The 15,443-nt window shown below is 49.2% G+C and overlaps 1 protein-coding gene across 1 annotated transcript; it reads right to left on the reverse strand.

Annotated features, from left to right (window-relative positions):
• Positions 1–255: 255 nt before the first annotated feature.
• Positions 256–14,910, reverse strand: TTI1 (TELO2 interacting protein 1). Its single transcript, XM_082491028.1, has 7 exons — positions 12,595–14,910; positions 11,920–12,105; positions 10,964–11,112; positions 9,972–10,112; positions 8,322–8,526; positions 7,584–7,671; positions 256–1,797 (listed from the first exon to the last, which is right to left on the reverse strand). Exons 1-7 carry the CDS (start codon positions 14,891–14,893, stop codon positions 1,563–1,565), a joined length of 3,303 nt encoding a protein of 1,100 aa, XP_082347154.1. The 5' UTR covers positions 14,894–14,910; the 3' UTR covers positions 256–1,562.
• Between the last annotated feature and the right edge of the window lie 533 nt (positions 14,911–15,443).

The raw sequence follows: 15,443 nt of genomic DNA on the forward strand, positions 1-15,443 counted from the left end.
ATATTAAAAAAAGCGTAAGAGGGTAAAAGCTGAACCACAGCCCTGTCCCATCTGTTAAAAAGCCACTGACTTGTGTTTTTCCTGGAGAACCAACCAGGAGTAAAGCCTGAACAAAACCAGGGAGACAAAGGGAGGTAATCTCAGCTGAGGGGGGTGTTGGCATTAGCAGCAGTCTCCTTGGTCCCAACAGCTGAGGCACGTTTTTGGACACTCACCCAGGATCCCCAACAGTGATGCACAAAGCCGGTTCCATGTAACAATCAGTTTATTGCTTTGGTTTTTGCATTTTTGAGCTTGCTTCCAAACTTACAGTCAAGATCCATCTCTTTGCTTTACTAGCATAAAACTTTCACAAGTGTCGGGAGGCAGTTTGCTTCCAGAAGTTGCCCTGGGTGAAGCCGATGAACCCAGGAGACAGCATGGTCTGGGAGTAGCCAAGTAAAGCAGCACCTGCAGACTGTCTCCGGGGATGGAGCCTGCAGGACTCGGGAGCTGGAGTACGCTACAGCAGCTTCCAGGTGAGTGGCAAGCCCGTGCCATGTTCTGGAGGGGAGGCCCTTTGGCAGGGGCAGCAAGCAGACCCCAAGGACTTGTCATCCTCTGCTCACTGCATTGCGCTATACCTGCTCAAGGAAGTGCCATGGTACCACCACGCTCACACCTAATGTCACCGCCTGCATTGTCTGACCACATACGTACCCACCTGGGAGGCTGTACTGGGGGACAGGTAGATACTTCATCTAGTTCTCCTTGGGGTGGGTTCTAAAAATTTGAGAGGTCTAAGAAATGGCCTGTGAGAATGACAGGTAATCTGGGAACGAGGAGGAGTCTTAAATCACTTGCAAGCTGTAAATCAGGACTGGCTGTTTCTCTAAAGCATGTCTTGTACTCAGTGGTGAGAATCAGGGAGCACAATGCATTTGGCTGGTCTCAGCAAACTACAAACTATAAGGAATAGCCTTTATCCTTCCAAAAGGTCATGGTGTTCTTGCCAGTAATACTGGTGAGGAATTTATTGGAAGTGTGTTTTAACTTTTTCTGATAATAACTGATTTTAAAAACAAGGTTTCTGCTGCACCCCAAACAGGATTCTCTCCCTGAGAAGGGTTAAGGCCAGAAAAAGCTTTTGAGTTGGCAATCATTGTCCAGCTGAGAACAGGACGGAATATCACAGTTGTGAGGTGGTCAGACGGCTGTGGGGAGTTGCTGAAGGGGCACCACCTAAAGATCATGTACTGGGAAGTAATTTCTGGAAAATTACTCTCTCCTAATACTGAAGAACTTGAAATAGATGTGTTGTGCCCCCTGGATTTCTCTCCAGCACCATGTACAGAGAAGCACAAGTCAGGAGGAATGGGGCCATGTACCCACCTCATCCTCAAACACTGTTTAAAAAAAAATAAATAAAACTTCTGCCAATGGGGAGGGTGTCTTGGCCAGCACCCCAAGAATGGGCAGTCCTTCCTTTGCCCCCAGAATGATTCAGGGCCTGATGGGATTTTCCCAGGCAAGCTCTATCCCAGTGGTTCCTCATTCCACTCCCCAGGCGCTGCGGAGATCCGTCAAGGAGGAGATGCCTCTTGAGTGCCAGCCCGTGGCGTCGCGCTCTCCTGCTGCTGCAGCCTCTCCAGCAGGAGCAGCACGTTGTCGGTGAACTCATTCCGCTGCCTCCCCATCCCACTGAGCTTCACGGGCCGCAGGCTGGTGTGGGGGGGCTTGTACTGGTGAGGGCAGCAGACCTCATTCAGGAGGAGCCAGGTGCTGTCAGGGTCCACGTGCATTAAGTGGAGGAAAACACTTTGGAAAACAGTGGGAAGAAAGGAAAGAAAAGTAAGGAGAAGGCCTTTTGATTGGCACCCAACAGAGTCATTAACAGAGAGCTTTGATGTTGTCTGCAACCTCTGACAGTTGTCAGACTGGGAAGCTCATTAGAGAGCCATTAAAATGGCTCCTGTGCCCAAGAGAAGACAGTTTGGTGGTTTCACATCACCAGCAAATGGGAGAAAAATAGTTGTTATGCTACATGGTATGTTATCAACATCAGACAAGCAGTTGGTGAATAACTGACCCAGGCTTTGGTCTCAGCATTATAGGCTGTTGCTGGCAAAAGCCCTTCTAAATCAGCCTGTGCCAAGCGCTGTAGAGGTGACTGCAGGGTATTGCACGTGCGACTTACACCTGGCATGTTTTGGACAATCGCTCCGGCAGAGCTCTTGAAAGAAGTTGTATGTGTTGTTCACCACCCACTCTGTTTCTGGGGGAGTGAGGGGGTCAACCCACCTGGACTTCTGTCCCTTTTCAGAGGTGGTAAAACCACGGGTATTTCTGGACAGCTGTCCAGGCTGGGCCACAAGTAGAGTTGAGTGCTGTGCTTTTGGCTTATGTGGTCTCCTCTCATGCTCCTTATTAGCTCCCTCCAAATTTTCTTCCTTCTGCACAGCACCTTTCAAAAAGCAGGATTTTCTTTTTTTTTTTTTTTAAATAAACCTTCATTAACTATAGAATGGAGGAAGAGAGGAATGACAACTTCCTCTAATGCTTTACTGCTGTGTTGATGTTTTTCACTTTGAATTTCAACACCCCAGGTAAGATGGGGGATTTGACTTTTGAGTATGCGCTTCACACTTTGACTCCAGCTGTGAGCTGCCGTAACAAAGATGCTGCGGACAGTCCTGCTGGAGAGCAGGAAGCTCCTAGGAGCAAAAGAGCAAATGGCTGATTTGCATGACCTACATTTACTCATTTCTTTCCGCCAGTTCTCATTGTGGGTAACCTTTGGGCTTGGCTAGATCTGTGTCAGGGTTTAATGCACAGAAGGGCATATTCAGCTGAACCGGTATTAAGTTCTCTCTGGCTGTGCCATGTACAAAATTAAACTAGAATTTGCAGGCTGCCCTGACAGCACCGCACAGCCTCTTCCTGCATGGCGCTGAGTACTCTGCGCTCCCATGGAGACTATGAGCACCAAAGGCACTCACCAAACTTACGGGTCAGCTTCCCAGTACCTCAGTAAGTGCCCGGCCACACATCTTCAGGCCTCTAGTTTCTACTGAAATTATGGGGCCGTGAGGAGAACAAGAGCTGGGCAAGGTAAGAGAGAAATCACAGGGCAGGTTTGGCTCTGTTCCCCCAAGAAGGACAGGACAGAACTCTCCTCTCTAAAATCAAAGACCACCTGCTACAAGAGCCACAAAAAATCCAGACCCGATTGCTGCTAAAACTTCTCCCTGAAGAACTCTTATCCCTAAAGTGAGCTTGCTTCCTATGTAGAGCAGGCAGAAATCCCTTTTAGAAGCTCTCCTCTGAAAGGGAGCGCAGTGCCGCAGATAACCTGAAAAAGCACAGAAGTGAGATGGAGGCACTAGAAAGCTCCCTCACCTCCTCACAATAATCTTGTGGCTGTATGAATTGTTACTCCATGAGCAGCCAAAGCTGTTGCTTTTGCCTGTCTGCTGTTAACCACTTGCTTGTCTCTCAGTGCAGGTCTCTGAACAGCAACGAGGGAAGACGTTGCCACTGCAAGCTGTTGGCTGTGTCCCCTCCTGAGGGTGCCCGCAGTGCCTATCTGTCTGCTCCAGAGGAACCCAGCGTGAACGTGCTCCAAAGTGATAGCTGTGCTTGGCGACAACTGCATCAGCAACATGCCTTCTTTCTGGGGGACAGCCAGACGCAGGTGAGCTCACAGGGCTTTTCGCTCCCCTGCCTTGCTTATTGCAGCTCTTCTGACTGGAAAAGGGAGGGCTGACCCAACCCGAGTGCCATCCTCCCAGGTGCCAGACTGAGCAAAGTGCAGGCAGGGTCTACAGCCTGTACCTGCTGACATCCCTGCTCCAGCTCTCCAAGCCCTGCCGGCTGCCAGTGCTCTCCGGGCGCTCACTTGGCCACGACAGCGTGAGTGGGCAGCTGTGTCCCTGCCAGCAAACAGCAGGTCCCAGTGGTTTCCCCTGGCTTACGATGGGCTGCTGCATCGAAATAATCCTCACTCCTTATGGCTGGGGTGGATAGGACCAGGCAAGAAAGATGAGTCACTGGGAAGTAAACACGGGAACAGGGAATACTATTCAGCTGGCTTCTGCTTCTGCAGCACATGCACAACTTTACCTCTTATATTCACAGCAAAGATACTCTGCTCTCCAACCTCTTCCCAATCTGCCACTCCGGAGAGAGCAACCCTCAAGAGATTAGCTGGTCCCTGGAGAACTCCACTGCCTCTTGTGCCCATAATGGCTCGAGGTGTGTGATTATCTCCTGATAACCTGGAGTGCTGTGCAGCGTAAAGAACAACTTGACTTCTACATTTTCAAACTAACTCTGGGGTAGTTTCTAAGCAACCTGTTTCCATGGCAAAGAATCCTGGGGTTAATCCAGGTTTGTTTTCTGTTGTTGCTTTTTTTTAACTTAAATATCATTTTATTGAATTTTGCCTCGTGCAGGTGGCTGTTTTAGTGTACTTCAACCCAGCATGCAAATGACAGCTGTCAGTAAGTATCCAATAAACTACACAATCAAACCAAAAGACGTACACTGCATAATCAACTTTGGTATCTAAAAAGGTCCAAAAATAGCTCGTATTTGTTCCAGTTGTGCTAAACAACTTATTCTACTAGCACAGAGCAGAGTTAGGCTGTTCTGTTGCCTTGTCTTTTCCCAAGTTCTAAGCAAAGCCACAGCACGGTGATCAGGCTGGGAAAAGGACAAATTTTCTGGCTTCTGCCTCTCTGCTGAATGTTTAACTAGATACAGTTCACCACAGACTTCAGTAAGAACTGGGAAAATTACTTCTGCATCCTGAAAAAAAATCAACCCTCCTATCCAGACTGACCAAAGGGTCAAACAGTAAACTTCACAGGCTGTAAACATTTATTAGGAATTAACTATGTTTCAAAACAGTCACTTCACACTGAAAAAATGCAGAACTATTTGTGAAGTGTTGACATAAGCCAATGACATTTTCTTAATCTCTTTTCCTTCAAAATGTTTGTTTTGTTTTGTTTTTCCCCAAAGTGAAAAGCTTGTCAGGGATGATGCAACTTAATAAATGAGAAACTCAAGTTTACGTATTCTGACTTTCAGTTTACACCACCTTCCCCCCTGCCTTGTTGCCAGTGCTTGGCCCCATACCACCACCCCTTAGCTGCTCAAGTGTTTCTGGTCACTTTACCCACAGTTGCACTGGCTTATTTTCAGTGAAAGCAGAGATGTATCCAGTGTTCCCTAGCCTTCCCAAAATCCTCTTCAGCATTTTTTTTCCAAGCTTTGGATAATATTCCTCTCCTGGAATACTCCTAGCAGTCATCTTATCATAAAGCCTATTGTCCCATTTTGTCTTCCTCAGACATGCTGGAGTTCTTTTTTTTCCCAGCATCTATTTTTGCCTGTTGAGTATTGCATGAAGCTGCAGTTACAAAATTCACCTATTCCCACTGGTTCATCTAATAAAACTGCAGGGTCCTACAAATGGGATTAAGCAGCCTTCCTGGGGCATGATAACATCCCTGGAATACAGCCAAAACTCCCCCTTTTTTTTCTTTTTGTGGCTCCAGCACCTTGGCCAAAAATTCTTGCTTAGCCCTTGCATACCTACAGAATCTTAGTGCAAGGAGTGATTGGAGCTGCTGCTGACTTTGTAAGACCTGACCTTGTTCTTGGCAGGTCACAACTCATGAGTTGAGTAAGAATCCAAAAAGCTGAGCAAAGGCCAGTTAGTATAAATCAACATGGCAAGCTGATTCCAAACACCTTTTTACCTTGTATGATTTCTGCAGTGATAAAGCTGAGTTATGTGACGTATGTTGGCACTCATGCTGTGGTTAAGATTAGTTCTGGTCTGTCCGTTTTTTAGAAGCATTTAAAATGCAGAATTTTTCATGTAGCAGGCTGATAATGTTGCTCTTCCCTAGATGTAAAGGGCCTTACATGTGACAACCTGTGTCACTTTGCAGGATTACTTTCAGGCTCGTGGAGAGCAAGGAAAAGGACTGGAGCTTACAGGAATCTCCTGGTTAAGCAGCTGGAGAAAGGAAATTGAAGCATGGCTGAGAAGTGGTTGTCCTGGTTTGCCTCAGTGGCCAGTCCAGCCCAAACCACAGCAATGATGCATGAAAGGCATGGGCGGAGCAGTGTACCATTAGGCATGTTTCCCTTAAAATAGAATAAAAATAATATACAGGAGAAGAATGTTACTTGCCCTGAAACTTTGCTGTCCTTTTTCTCCAGCTCACTTAACAATATAGCTTCTAATGACCCTATCACATCATAGGGCTCATTCAGCATTTCCCCCCCACCCCTGCTGTGGGGGAAATTGCACAGCTTTTCAGACTGCTTTGTTAATGATTTAAAAGCTTAAGATTCCAAATATCTGGATAAATCCTGGTGTTCTGCTTTCTATTGCAGCATTGCTTACACAGACGAACACTTTATTGTATTAAGGGTATGCAAGCCTACAGCGAAGAACCCCTTTGCAGAACAAATGCTGCTGAAGCCTGCTGCGATGCAATAAAAGCCACTAAGGTAAAAATAAACCTACTTTCCCCAGCGCAGGAATACAAACAAAGGCTACAGCTTCTGAAAGCACTTTCCCTCTAAACTGCTGCCCAGCCGCACAAAAGCCCTTCACACCTTGCACCCCCCGGGGAAGCCTGCGCTCAGGTGAAAGGGAACTGGCAGCTCTTCCCTTTTCAACAGCCTGCCCTCTGAAATCCGCAGCGCCTGCGGAACCTGCTCCCCTCAGGGGTGGGGAGGGTTGGCCACACAGAAAGAGGGGGGGGCTTTTATCCCCGTCCTTCGGCAGAGACAGAGGTGCACGGCTTGGTTATTCACTTTCCACGTTCTGTAACTGGACTCGATTTGTCTGCTGAAATCTCTGGCCTTGTTTCCAGGTGACAACATATGACAATAGTGATTTCTTATCCTGACAGCAGGAACATGCTGAGCAGGATTTTGAACACCAAGCAGCAAAGTACGTCTGTCAACACTTCATATTGCTGATGTGTGTTCACCTAAACTGTTTGTGCTCTTTTAACCTCTCCCAGCCTTCTCAGAGCAAGACCGGTGCCAAGACTGACAGCTTCCCAAACAAACCCCGGTCCACCTGGCAGAGCCCGCACGGACGTGATCACAGGAGCCCAGGGAAAATGGAAGGATAACAGAAGTAAATCCCCCAGCCTGCAGAAGGTATTAAGCGATAAAATACATGGGAATGTCTGGCATATAGGATATATGCATAGCTGTCTTCCCCTCTGCAGTTTTATGCCATCAGTGGGCCAAAAGCCCTACGTATTCTAGCATAGGAGGTGGTTAGAAAAAAGCAAGTAGCACATCTTCCCCCTCTGTCCCCAAACGCATTGTGAGGTAGTCTGAAAGTCAACTGTAACTTGTGGGCAAGCTAACCTCTCTAGCTCATTTCAGGTAGTAATTGATACTTCACCGGAGAAAGGGGTTAACTTCCATGAGAGACTCTGTTGTACAGGACTCAAACACGCCGGAGGGAGGAATGGGAGAGGTGCAAAAGGAAAGGGGTTACTCTGCTCCCTCTGTCCCGCATTGCTTGTACACCTGATACACCTGCATTTAAGAGACATTACCTCTGGGCAGCTTCTTGCAATTTCATGGGTTGCTTGGCGCTGAGGTAAATCAAGCAGGCATCTGCCACTTTATTCAGGTCACTCTCGCCTGCAGAAATGGAACAGAAAAGAAGGATAGGAGGTAACCTACTCAGCGGCTGCTGCCTAACAGAATCAGCTCTAAATTGGCAGCAAGTGGCTTCTGAGCCTTTGAACTGCCTGACCCAGAGCTCTTCTGACCTCACCTCTTAAGCATCTTGCTGCAAAGCTAGGAAAGCAATCAAGGGCATTGAGAGGAAAAGAGCAACTAGCCAGCAAACCTTCTCCCTCATCAAAGTGAGCTCCAGAAATTTAACCTAGGAGAATTTCAGAGAGTTTCATTCAGTAGAAGAATGTGATGTGCTGCATTTAAAGGGTCACACGGAGAGATGCCCCAAAATGGAACCAGTCAACTTAGCCACAAGTCTTATCTAGGCTCCAGTTTTTCAGTTAATTAAGAACAAAGCATGGCCCAACAGGTCTCCCATTTGTCTCTTGGGGAGTAAAGAGTGACCAGCCCCTCTTTACAGAGCTCTCAAAGAGGACGGATTAAGGCCCAGCAGGACCTGAAAGGGATGAGGCTGGAGAAGACCAGGAAATCAATCCCATGAGGTAGCAGAAGGATGAGAAGCAAGTGCGGGCCTGGTCAGCGGAGATGAAAGGAGAAGAGATAAGTCTGGCATAGGTCTCATACAACCTGGTACTTTCCCTGGAACTCACCCATGTCCAACTTCTCGCACAGAGAACCCAGTCCCTGCAACACAGCCAGCTGCAACTTGAAGGCAAGCGTGTGGTTGTACACAGGCCCGGCTCTGGCACTTGCTGGGGCTTGGCTGAGGAGGGAGCTGGTCAGCTTAGGCAGGACATCTCTGGAGAATCTCTGCCTCAGAAAGTCCCCACACTTTTGAGCCAGGGTACAGAGCACCTAGTGGAGAAACATCAGTTACTGGAGGGTAAGCACACACACAGGTCTGGGAGGGCTCAGCAATCCTCACCAGCTGGGGGGGATGAGGCATTCGTTCTCCCTTGATAATCTTTTTGCAGTTGAGAGCCATGTGACCACACCTGCCACAGTTTCCCATAATGAGCAGAAGGCGAATGCTCGATGGGGAGGTTGAGTGACCTGCACCCTGCTCCTCAGTTTCACACGGCTAACCTCCTGGGACTGCCCTTCTCTCATTAGCACAGTAAAGGTAAGAGTAGCTTGTGAAGTTTTGTACAGAATTGCTGGAGGAGCCTCTGATGGAACATGCCATTAAAATTTAAATCACCTTTGTGGTGGAAACAGCCCATCTTTACAAGCACACTGGAGAACAGAAAAGCCAACTGGCTACAGCGTAGGGCACCCAGCACTACTGGCGCGTGCCCAGGATAAAAACCAAACTGGCCTAGAGAATGGCCTTAAATAAAGGTAAAAATGAAGTGGGGATCCATGGGGCCAACCCACACGGCCACAACATGATTCTCTCTTGGAACTTCATTAAGTTTGTGGTCTTAGTGTGCAGGACTGAGATGCTGGTTACCCTGTATTTGGCTTACACTGTTACTACGCTTCCTGTCCTGAGATTTAGGAAGGAAGAGGCTCCTGGAGGATTTCTTGTAACAAAACCCAAACTCAGTGCCAATTGTAATGATCCCTTGAACTTTTCAAGAGTTAAATAGTTTTTGTGTAGTGATCTCTTCCTTCTTTTAGGGCAGGAACATGTGAGATATGGCTATTCTGAAATTCCAGTGTATAGCTTCTTGAATTTGGGGAATCAAAACTCTCCTTTTATTCACAGTGAAGGATTCTAAAATGAATCTCATTCTGCACAGCAGAGGAAGCCCTGTGAAACCCCAGGGCTGGCAACCTCTGGAAACATGCTTTATTGTCCAGCTTGTGAGTCAGGAAGAGAATGAAGTCAGTTGACATGGTCAGGAGCTCGTTAATTGTGTTATTATGAGGCTAAGTCTTTGCTTAACCTCTCCCCTCCCCTGCCAATGCCTCAATTGCAAAACAATCCCTTCTCTTCGGTCTAACACTTCCAAAGGCAGGGGGGGTGCTGAGACTGTGGCTCCAGCAAGGGCAAGTTGCACTATATGATGCTTCTTGACAGCTACTTAGGCTGTAAAAGAACTGTTTTTCTGCTTCCTGCAATAACCACTAATATTGCTGTTTCCTTCAGGAACAGTGGCAAGGTTTTATCTGTGGACAAGCTGCAGCGGGAGTGGTACAAGCCTACCCACTGCAGGGTGGTGACCCTGCATTCCAAACCATGTTTAAAAATCACTCCACAAGCTCATGCTTCTCTCACGGGCTGCAGCAATGCCAGAACCGCTTGCCTTCTAAGCACCAGCTTGAAGGCTGTTGGCAGAGATTTGCTGCTGTACCTTGAAGGCTCTGAGCACTGCCAGAGGGTCATCACTAATCAGCCGGGTGACAAGAGCTGGCCAGACACGATGAGCCATGGGAAGCAGATGGTTTCCGTGAGGATGCAGCACAGTTACACAGAGCTCCAGCACGTCCAGGACCTGGGAAGGAGTGGTAGGTAACAGACTTTCAGAGTGCTGCAGCACCAGGCATTCAAGTGGATCCCCAGTGTCATGCCAGGGAGCCAGGAGAAATAATGGCTTTTATACAAAAGGGTACAGTTGTACCTCAGCATGAACTGGAATAACAGAACAGCGCAGAGAGTACAGGTCTGTTTGGAAAGGGACAAGCAGCACAGTGACATAACTTGTGCTGGGTTACAGAGCCGGGCTGGAACCAGGGCGTGATTCCTGGCCTGATCCTGCAGGCTGAGCTGTGCACTAGGACCCTCCTGCTCCTGTGGCACGGCAGCAGGATCACCTGGTAGGGCTGGGGCCTCTGTGGTAAGAATCTGGGTTATGCCTCACTGCTGCATTTTCTGTCTCGCTTCGCAGTTTAAAAGGAGGCCACCTTCAAAGGATTTTCATAATTAAAAAAACCCAGGCTTTTAGCCCTGCTTATCATCACCCCAGCAACTTCAGAAATGTTCATCAGTCTGTGCGCTACAGTCTGAGGAAGGGGGATGGGAGGCCTAGATGGAAGAAAGATGCTTCTGCTTCCTTCACCAAAGGCTGAGGCACAAGACTTGAGTATCATGAGCATTAAGGGAATGTGCGTGACATAAAGCCACCCTTAAGATTCTGGTCAGCCTGGCTGCCATTGGTAAAACAGACTACTCCCAGAAAACTGCCTCCCTTTCTCTTGCCAGACTTGGAGCGTCTGTCCTGAATAAACATATGGCAGCACTAACCTCATTACAGCAGGAAGCCCAACGTGCATCATGCACATGTTGATGAACTACCAGCCCCCTTCATGGGCACCACCTGTCCCCTCAAAGCCGGCGTTTACTAACCTTCAACCGCACTCGGAGGTTCCCGTCAGACAGCAAGTGGATGCACCTCTCCATCACATCTTTGGCCAGTTGAGCATGGCTTGGTAGCGGAGTTTCTCTTTCTGTGTCAGAGTTGTTTGGCTCTGGCTTAGGAAGGGGGGGAATATCATCTGGAAGACAAAACCACTACTGAAGCCGTGAAAATGACTTGGAAGTTCTGGGAGAACACAATACCCACTCACAACTACTCTGCAAGCTCCCAAGTGAGGTCTTTGGCATTTTTTAATATATTTAGATATAGTCAAGTCTACGCTTGAGTTCTGCAAGTTAAAACATCAGATTCAGTTAAGAGTGTGGGACTAGGGAAGGTTTGCTTTCTTTACTGGACAATGCAGTTGGTCTGACATTTGCAGTCTCTCCTCACCATGGACTTATTTCCCATTGATTTTTATTAAAAATGAAAAGCCTGGGTATTTAAAGATGAAGTATTTAAAGGTCAGGATTGCAGCATAGCCCAGTAAAGACTAAAAAGTTCCCTATATGAATGTCTGCAGGGCCTGTCAAGGCCAAGCGAGAAGGGAGTGGTGGCATCATTAGCCAGGAGAAAATGGTACAGGGATTCCCAAGGGAGGGTGAGGAAAATGCAGTAGGGTCCTGAAAAGAGGAAACTTTGGGTCCTGAACCCAAGTGGCCTGTTATGAGGTAAGAAAAAACATAGTGTCCTTGTGTCTTAGAGCTACACAAGCCTTGATCTGCAAGCATTTCATTTCCCCCCACCGCCACTCATGGAACAAAGCAAGAACACCCAGCAGCAATTTATATGAGCTACGGTCAGCTCAAAGCAGACCTGAGACTGTCAGGAGTGTGCTAGGCTTTCAGCCTGGGCTCAAGTCCCCCATCTAACAAAAGGAAACCTTGGAGATCACTGTCTTTCTCTGAGCTGAACATACTCTTCTCCAGTCACACACAGTACTGACCTGTTTCCTCATCCTCTGTGTCAGGAAGATTGCCCTCTGCGATCTGCTTCTGTCTGACATAGTCAAGAAAGAATTGTTCCACTTCTTGCCTTGTCACCACCTGCTGCCCCTGGGACAAAGTCCTGCTCTGCCACTCAGCAGTCTGCTTTTGTTGGTGTTCCTCGCAGGACAATCCAAACCACTGCACTGCAAAAAAGGAACTGATATGTCACTAAGCAATCACGATCCTCTCCTGCAAGTCAGCAAGGTACCACAGACTCCTTGAGAGATGAACATGACTCTCAAGTCTCATGGGACTGAACTACAGAATCAGGCACCTTCTGTCACATCACTGTGACCTGCCTGATGGTGTGGGAATGTTAAACCCTGATGCAAACAGGAAAACACTCTACATGCTTCTACAAAACATTTATGGGAGCAGTAAATCCATCCTTTCTCAACTACTAAAGGTCACATTTCTGCAAGTTTGCAGGTCAGACATACAGAAACTCATTGTGGAGAGGGGAAGCTACTGGTGATCTTTGCTTGAGAGCTGGCCCACCAAGCAAAGCAAAGTTGCCATCATGCTGCAGTGCCTCACTACTTGAAATCTCCCATGGCAAGCTGAAAGGTAAAAGACAAGTACCCTTAGTTACAGTAAGACTGAATTACACAAAGTAAACATAATTTAGATACCTAAAGCTGTCATTACTGAGTGGAGGACCCTGAGGAAAGTGGAAGCCTGGTTATTGTAAGACTGATCTAGTGTAGACAGGACATCTTGGATAACATCTTCTATCAGTGGCAACAAGCTGGCATCTGAATGCCTCAGCATAGTGTCCAGGACCTGGGAAGCATGTGGCTGATGTGCCAGCTGGCGCAAATTCAGGGAAATCCCATTCACGAGATAGTCAGAATTCTCATTAATCAAACACTGCACAGAGTCATAACTGCAGGCCTCACATATGTCTACCAGAGTCCCCAGTGCTGTCTCACTGATGAGTAGGGTCTTGTCACCGGCCTTCTCCAACACAGGGTAGAGAGCTGACAGCAGAAGCAACCGGAACTCCTTCCCGAGGACAGCAGCAAAGCAGCCGACACCTTCCAGCTGGATGCAGATCTGCCAGATGTTGCTGTTCATGGTGCGGGTGGTTATGTGCGGCTCTGGAGACGGAAGAAGAATGCTGCTGCATGCGCCTCCTGGACGGGCACTGACTCCTGAATGTTGCACAGACTGTTCGTGGCTGATATCTTCTGTATCAATGCTAGTGATCAAATACCAGTTTGCCTGGTCTGTATACTCATCGAGAATGGACATTATGGACCCTTTGAGATCATCCATGTTTAGCACAACTTCCCTCTCCTGAAGGACATCCACTCCCATTCCAGCAGCTCCTGCAATCAGCTCATTGAGGACCATCGCTGCCTGCTTTCGGTACATGCCAGATTCGCTGTACAGCCCCATGAAATGGTCCACAAGCAAATAGAGGTTCCCGTAGTAGCCAAGAACACGACAAACTTGCTGAAGGATCTGGAAAACTTTCTCTTCTGTGAAGAAGCGGAAGTATTTCTTCTGACATCTGCCTTTCTGCACACCATGCTGCAAGGAGCCTGAAGGTCCGCATGCGCTCTCGCAGCCCCAGCGTCTATCTTCCACTATCTTCACATCTGTCACGTCCAACTCCAGAACTTGCATCAGCGCTTTGGACAGACGGTGGAGGTGGGATACGGAGTTGAGGACAACGTTAATCTTGGGGCCCAGTAGCTTCAAATAGCCAAGCAACAAGCTCAATGTGGAAACCTTGCCTGTGTCATCCTGAGAGTTCATGAGGCGAGGAAGGGCTGTGGCAAGGGAATGGAGGTTCTCAGAGAGGACATCAGCAAGAGCTCTATTCTGTGCTACAATCCTCTGGTCTGCAATGCCTTGCAGAACCTCGTTACACCTGCTTTGGACTTCGCTGTTTTCATCGTTCACCAGCCCAACCAAAGCCTTTAAAAGATGACTGAATGAGTCAACCAGCGACTGACTGCAATTCCTTAATAAGTGGTGGACCAGTTCCACCAGCTCCAGTCTCACTTTCCAGTGGGGGTGAACTGAAGAAAATTCAACGATTTTATGCAGGAGGAGAGACAGTTTTTCGGCAGTACTTTTACTCCAGTCAGGTCCTCTGTGGACCATTAGTTCTGATATTCTGCTTTGTTCTGCTGGCAGCTTTTCTTTATTCTTTGGGATTCTGGCTAGCTGTGCATCAGCCATTACCAAGCCAACAATCAGATAAAAGAGTCTGATGGCAGAAACAGTGGGTTTGTGACCTTGTTTGACATCTCCAGTAATAACCCGAGTCAGCGTAATGGAAATCCCAGGCAGAAAAGAAGCAAACAAATCCCCACATTGCTGTGCCTCATCTTCATCTAGGTGTCGATGCTCCTGGCAGTCACACTGCAGAACTAGGACCTGTAAGCACTTCAAAGCAGAGATCTTAATTTGCTTTGCTTTTTCTTGCTCTGCTAGGCCCAGAAGCAAAGATACAGCAAATCCTAAGAGAGGAAGGGTGGAAGGTTGATACAGAGACAAGATAACATCCCCATAAGCTGAATGCATCAGGGTGTGGAGTGCCTGGATTACAGCCAGCTTCAACTCCTCTGACAGTGGGGCTGGTTTGCCTGAGCCAGAAGGGGGAGAGAGGCATGTGCAGAGCTCAGAAAAAAGCTCCTGCAGGAGCTCCTGCTTCTTCACGCAGGTTGCTGCGAGGACGGAGGAAATGCACTGCACCACGCTCTGCACCAGGCGCTCCTGCTTGGGCCCCGGCACCTTCAGGGCGAAGCGCAGGGGGAAGAGGACGTACTCCTGCAGCTCCTGCAGGGCCGAGGCGCTGACCGCTGCCAGGTGGGCCTGCAGACGTGCCACGTTCTCCACGGTCTGTGCCTTCGTCAGCTGCACGCAGACGGGGCGCAGGGCCCCGAAGGCCTCCTGGGGGGTGTCGAAGACGGCCATGCTGCGGCGCCGGCGGGAAGGCAGCCGCAGCTGAGGGGCCCCCGGGGGCTGTCGCAGCGGTGGGCCGGGCGGCAGCGGCCCCGCGGGCTCTCACCCGCGGCTGCGCCCGCCGTGCTCGGGACCCGGCCCGGGGCGGCCCCTGAGGGCCGGGCGCCTACCTGCTCCCGGAGCGGGGCGGCCACGTGGCGGAAGTGACGTAAAGAGACGCGGGGCTGTCAGCGCGACAAAGAGAGCGCAGCGAAACGCAGCGGAGGAGGAGTGTTGTGAGAAAAGTCCCGGCCGCGCGCAATGCGTATGCGTCCCCCGCGGCGCCTTGGCGGGCTGCGAACGCGCATGCGCCGTACACTCCCCCTCCCCGCCTGGCGTGCGCGGTCTGTGCCGGGCGTAGCGGTTTCTCCCCTTCTCCCTCCGGCGATCCGTACGATGCTGCCCTTTGACCCGCCGCGGCGGGGTGAGGGGTCGGGCGGCCATCTTGTGGCGGCGGTGGCGGGTTGTTGTCGGTGAGGCTGCGTCGCGCCCTCCCCCGCGGGCGGAGCAGGCCCGGCGCGGG

Source organism: Vanellus vanellus (assembly GCF_965231255.1).
Source record: "Vanellus vanellus genome assembly, chromosome: 15".
Classification (NCBI taxonomy): Eukaryota; Metazoa; Chordata; class Aves; order Charadriiformes; family Charadriidae; genus Vanellus; species Vanellus vanellus.

Coding starts and splice junctions, on each gene's coding strand:
- TTI1 (XM_082491028.1), bottom strand. CDS start 14,893: ATGGCCGTCTTCGACACCCCCCAGGAGGCCTTCGGGGCCCTGCGCCCC. Junction 8,527..9,971: donor CAGTGCTCAGAGCCTTCAAG/GTACAGCAGCAA, acceptor TTTCTCCACTAG/GTGCTCTGTACCCTGGCTCA. Junction 1,798..7,583: donor TTGCAAGAAGCTGCCCAGAG/GTAATGTCTCTT, acceptor TGTTTTCCAAAG/TGTTTTCCTCCACTTAATGC.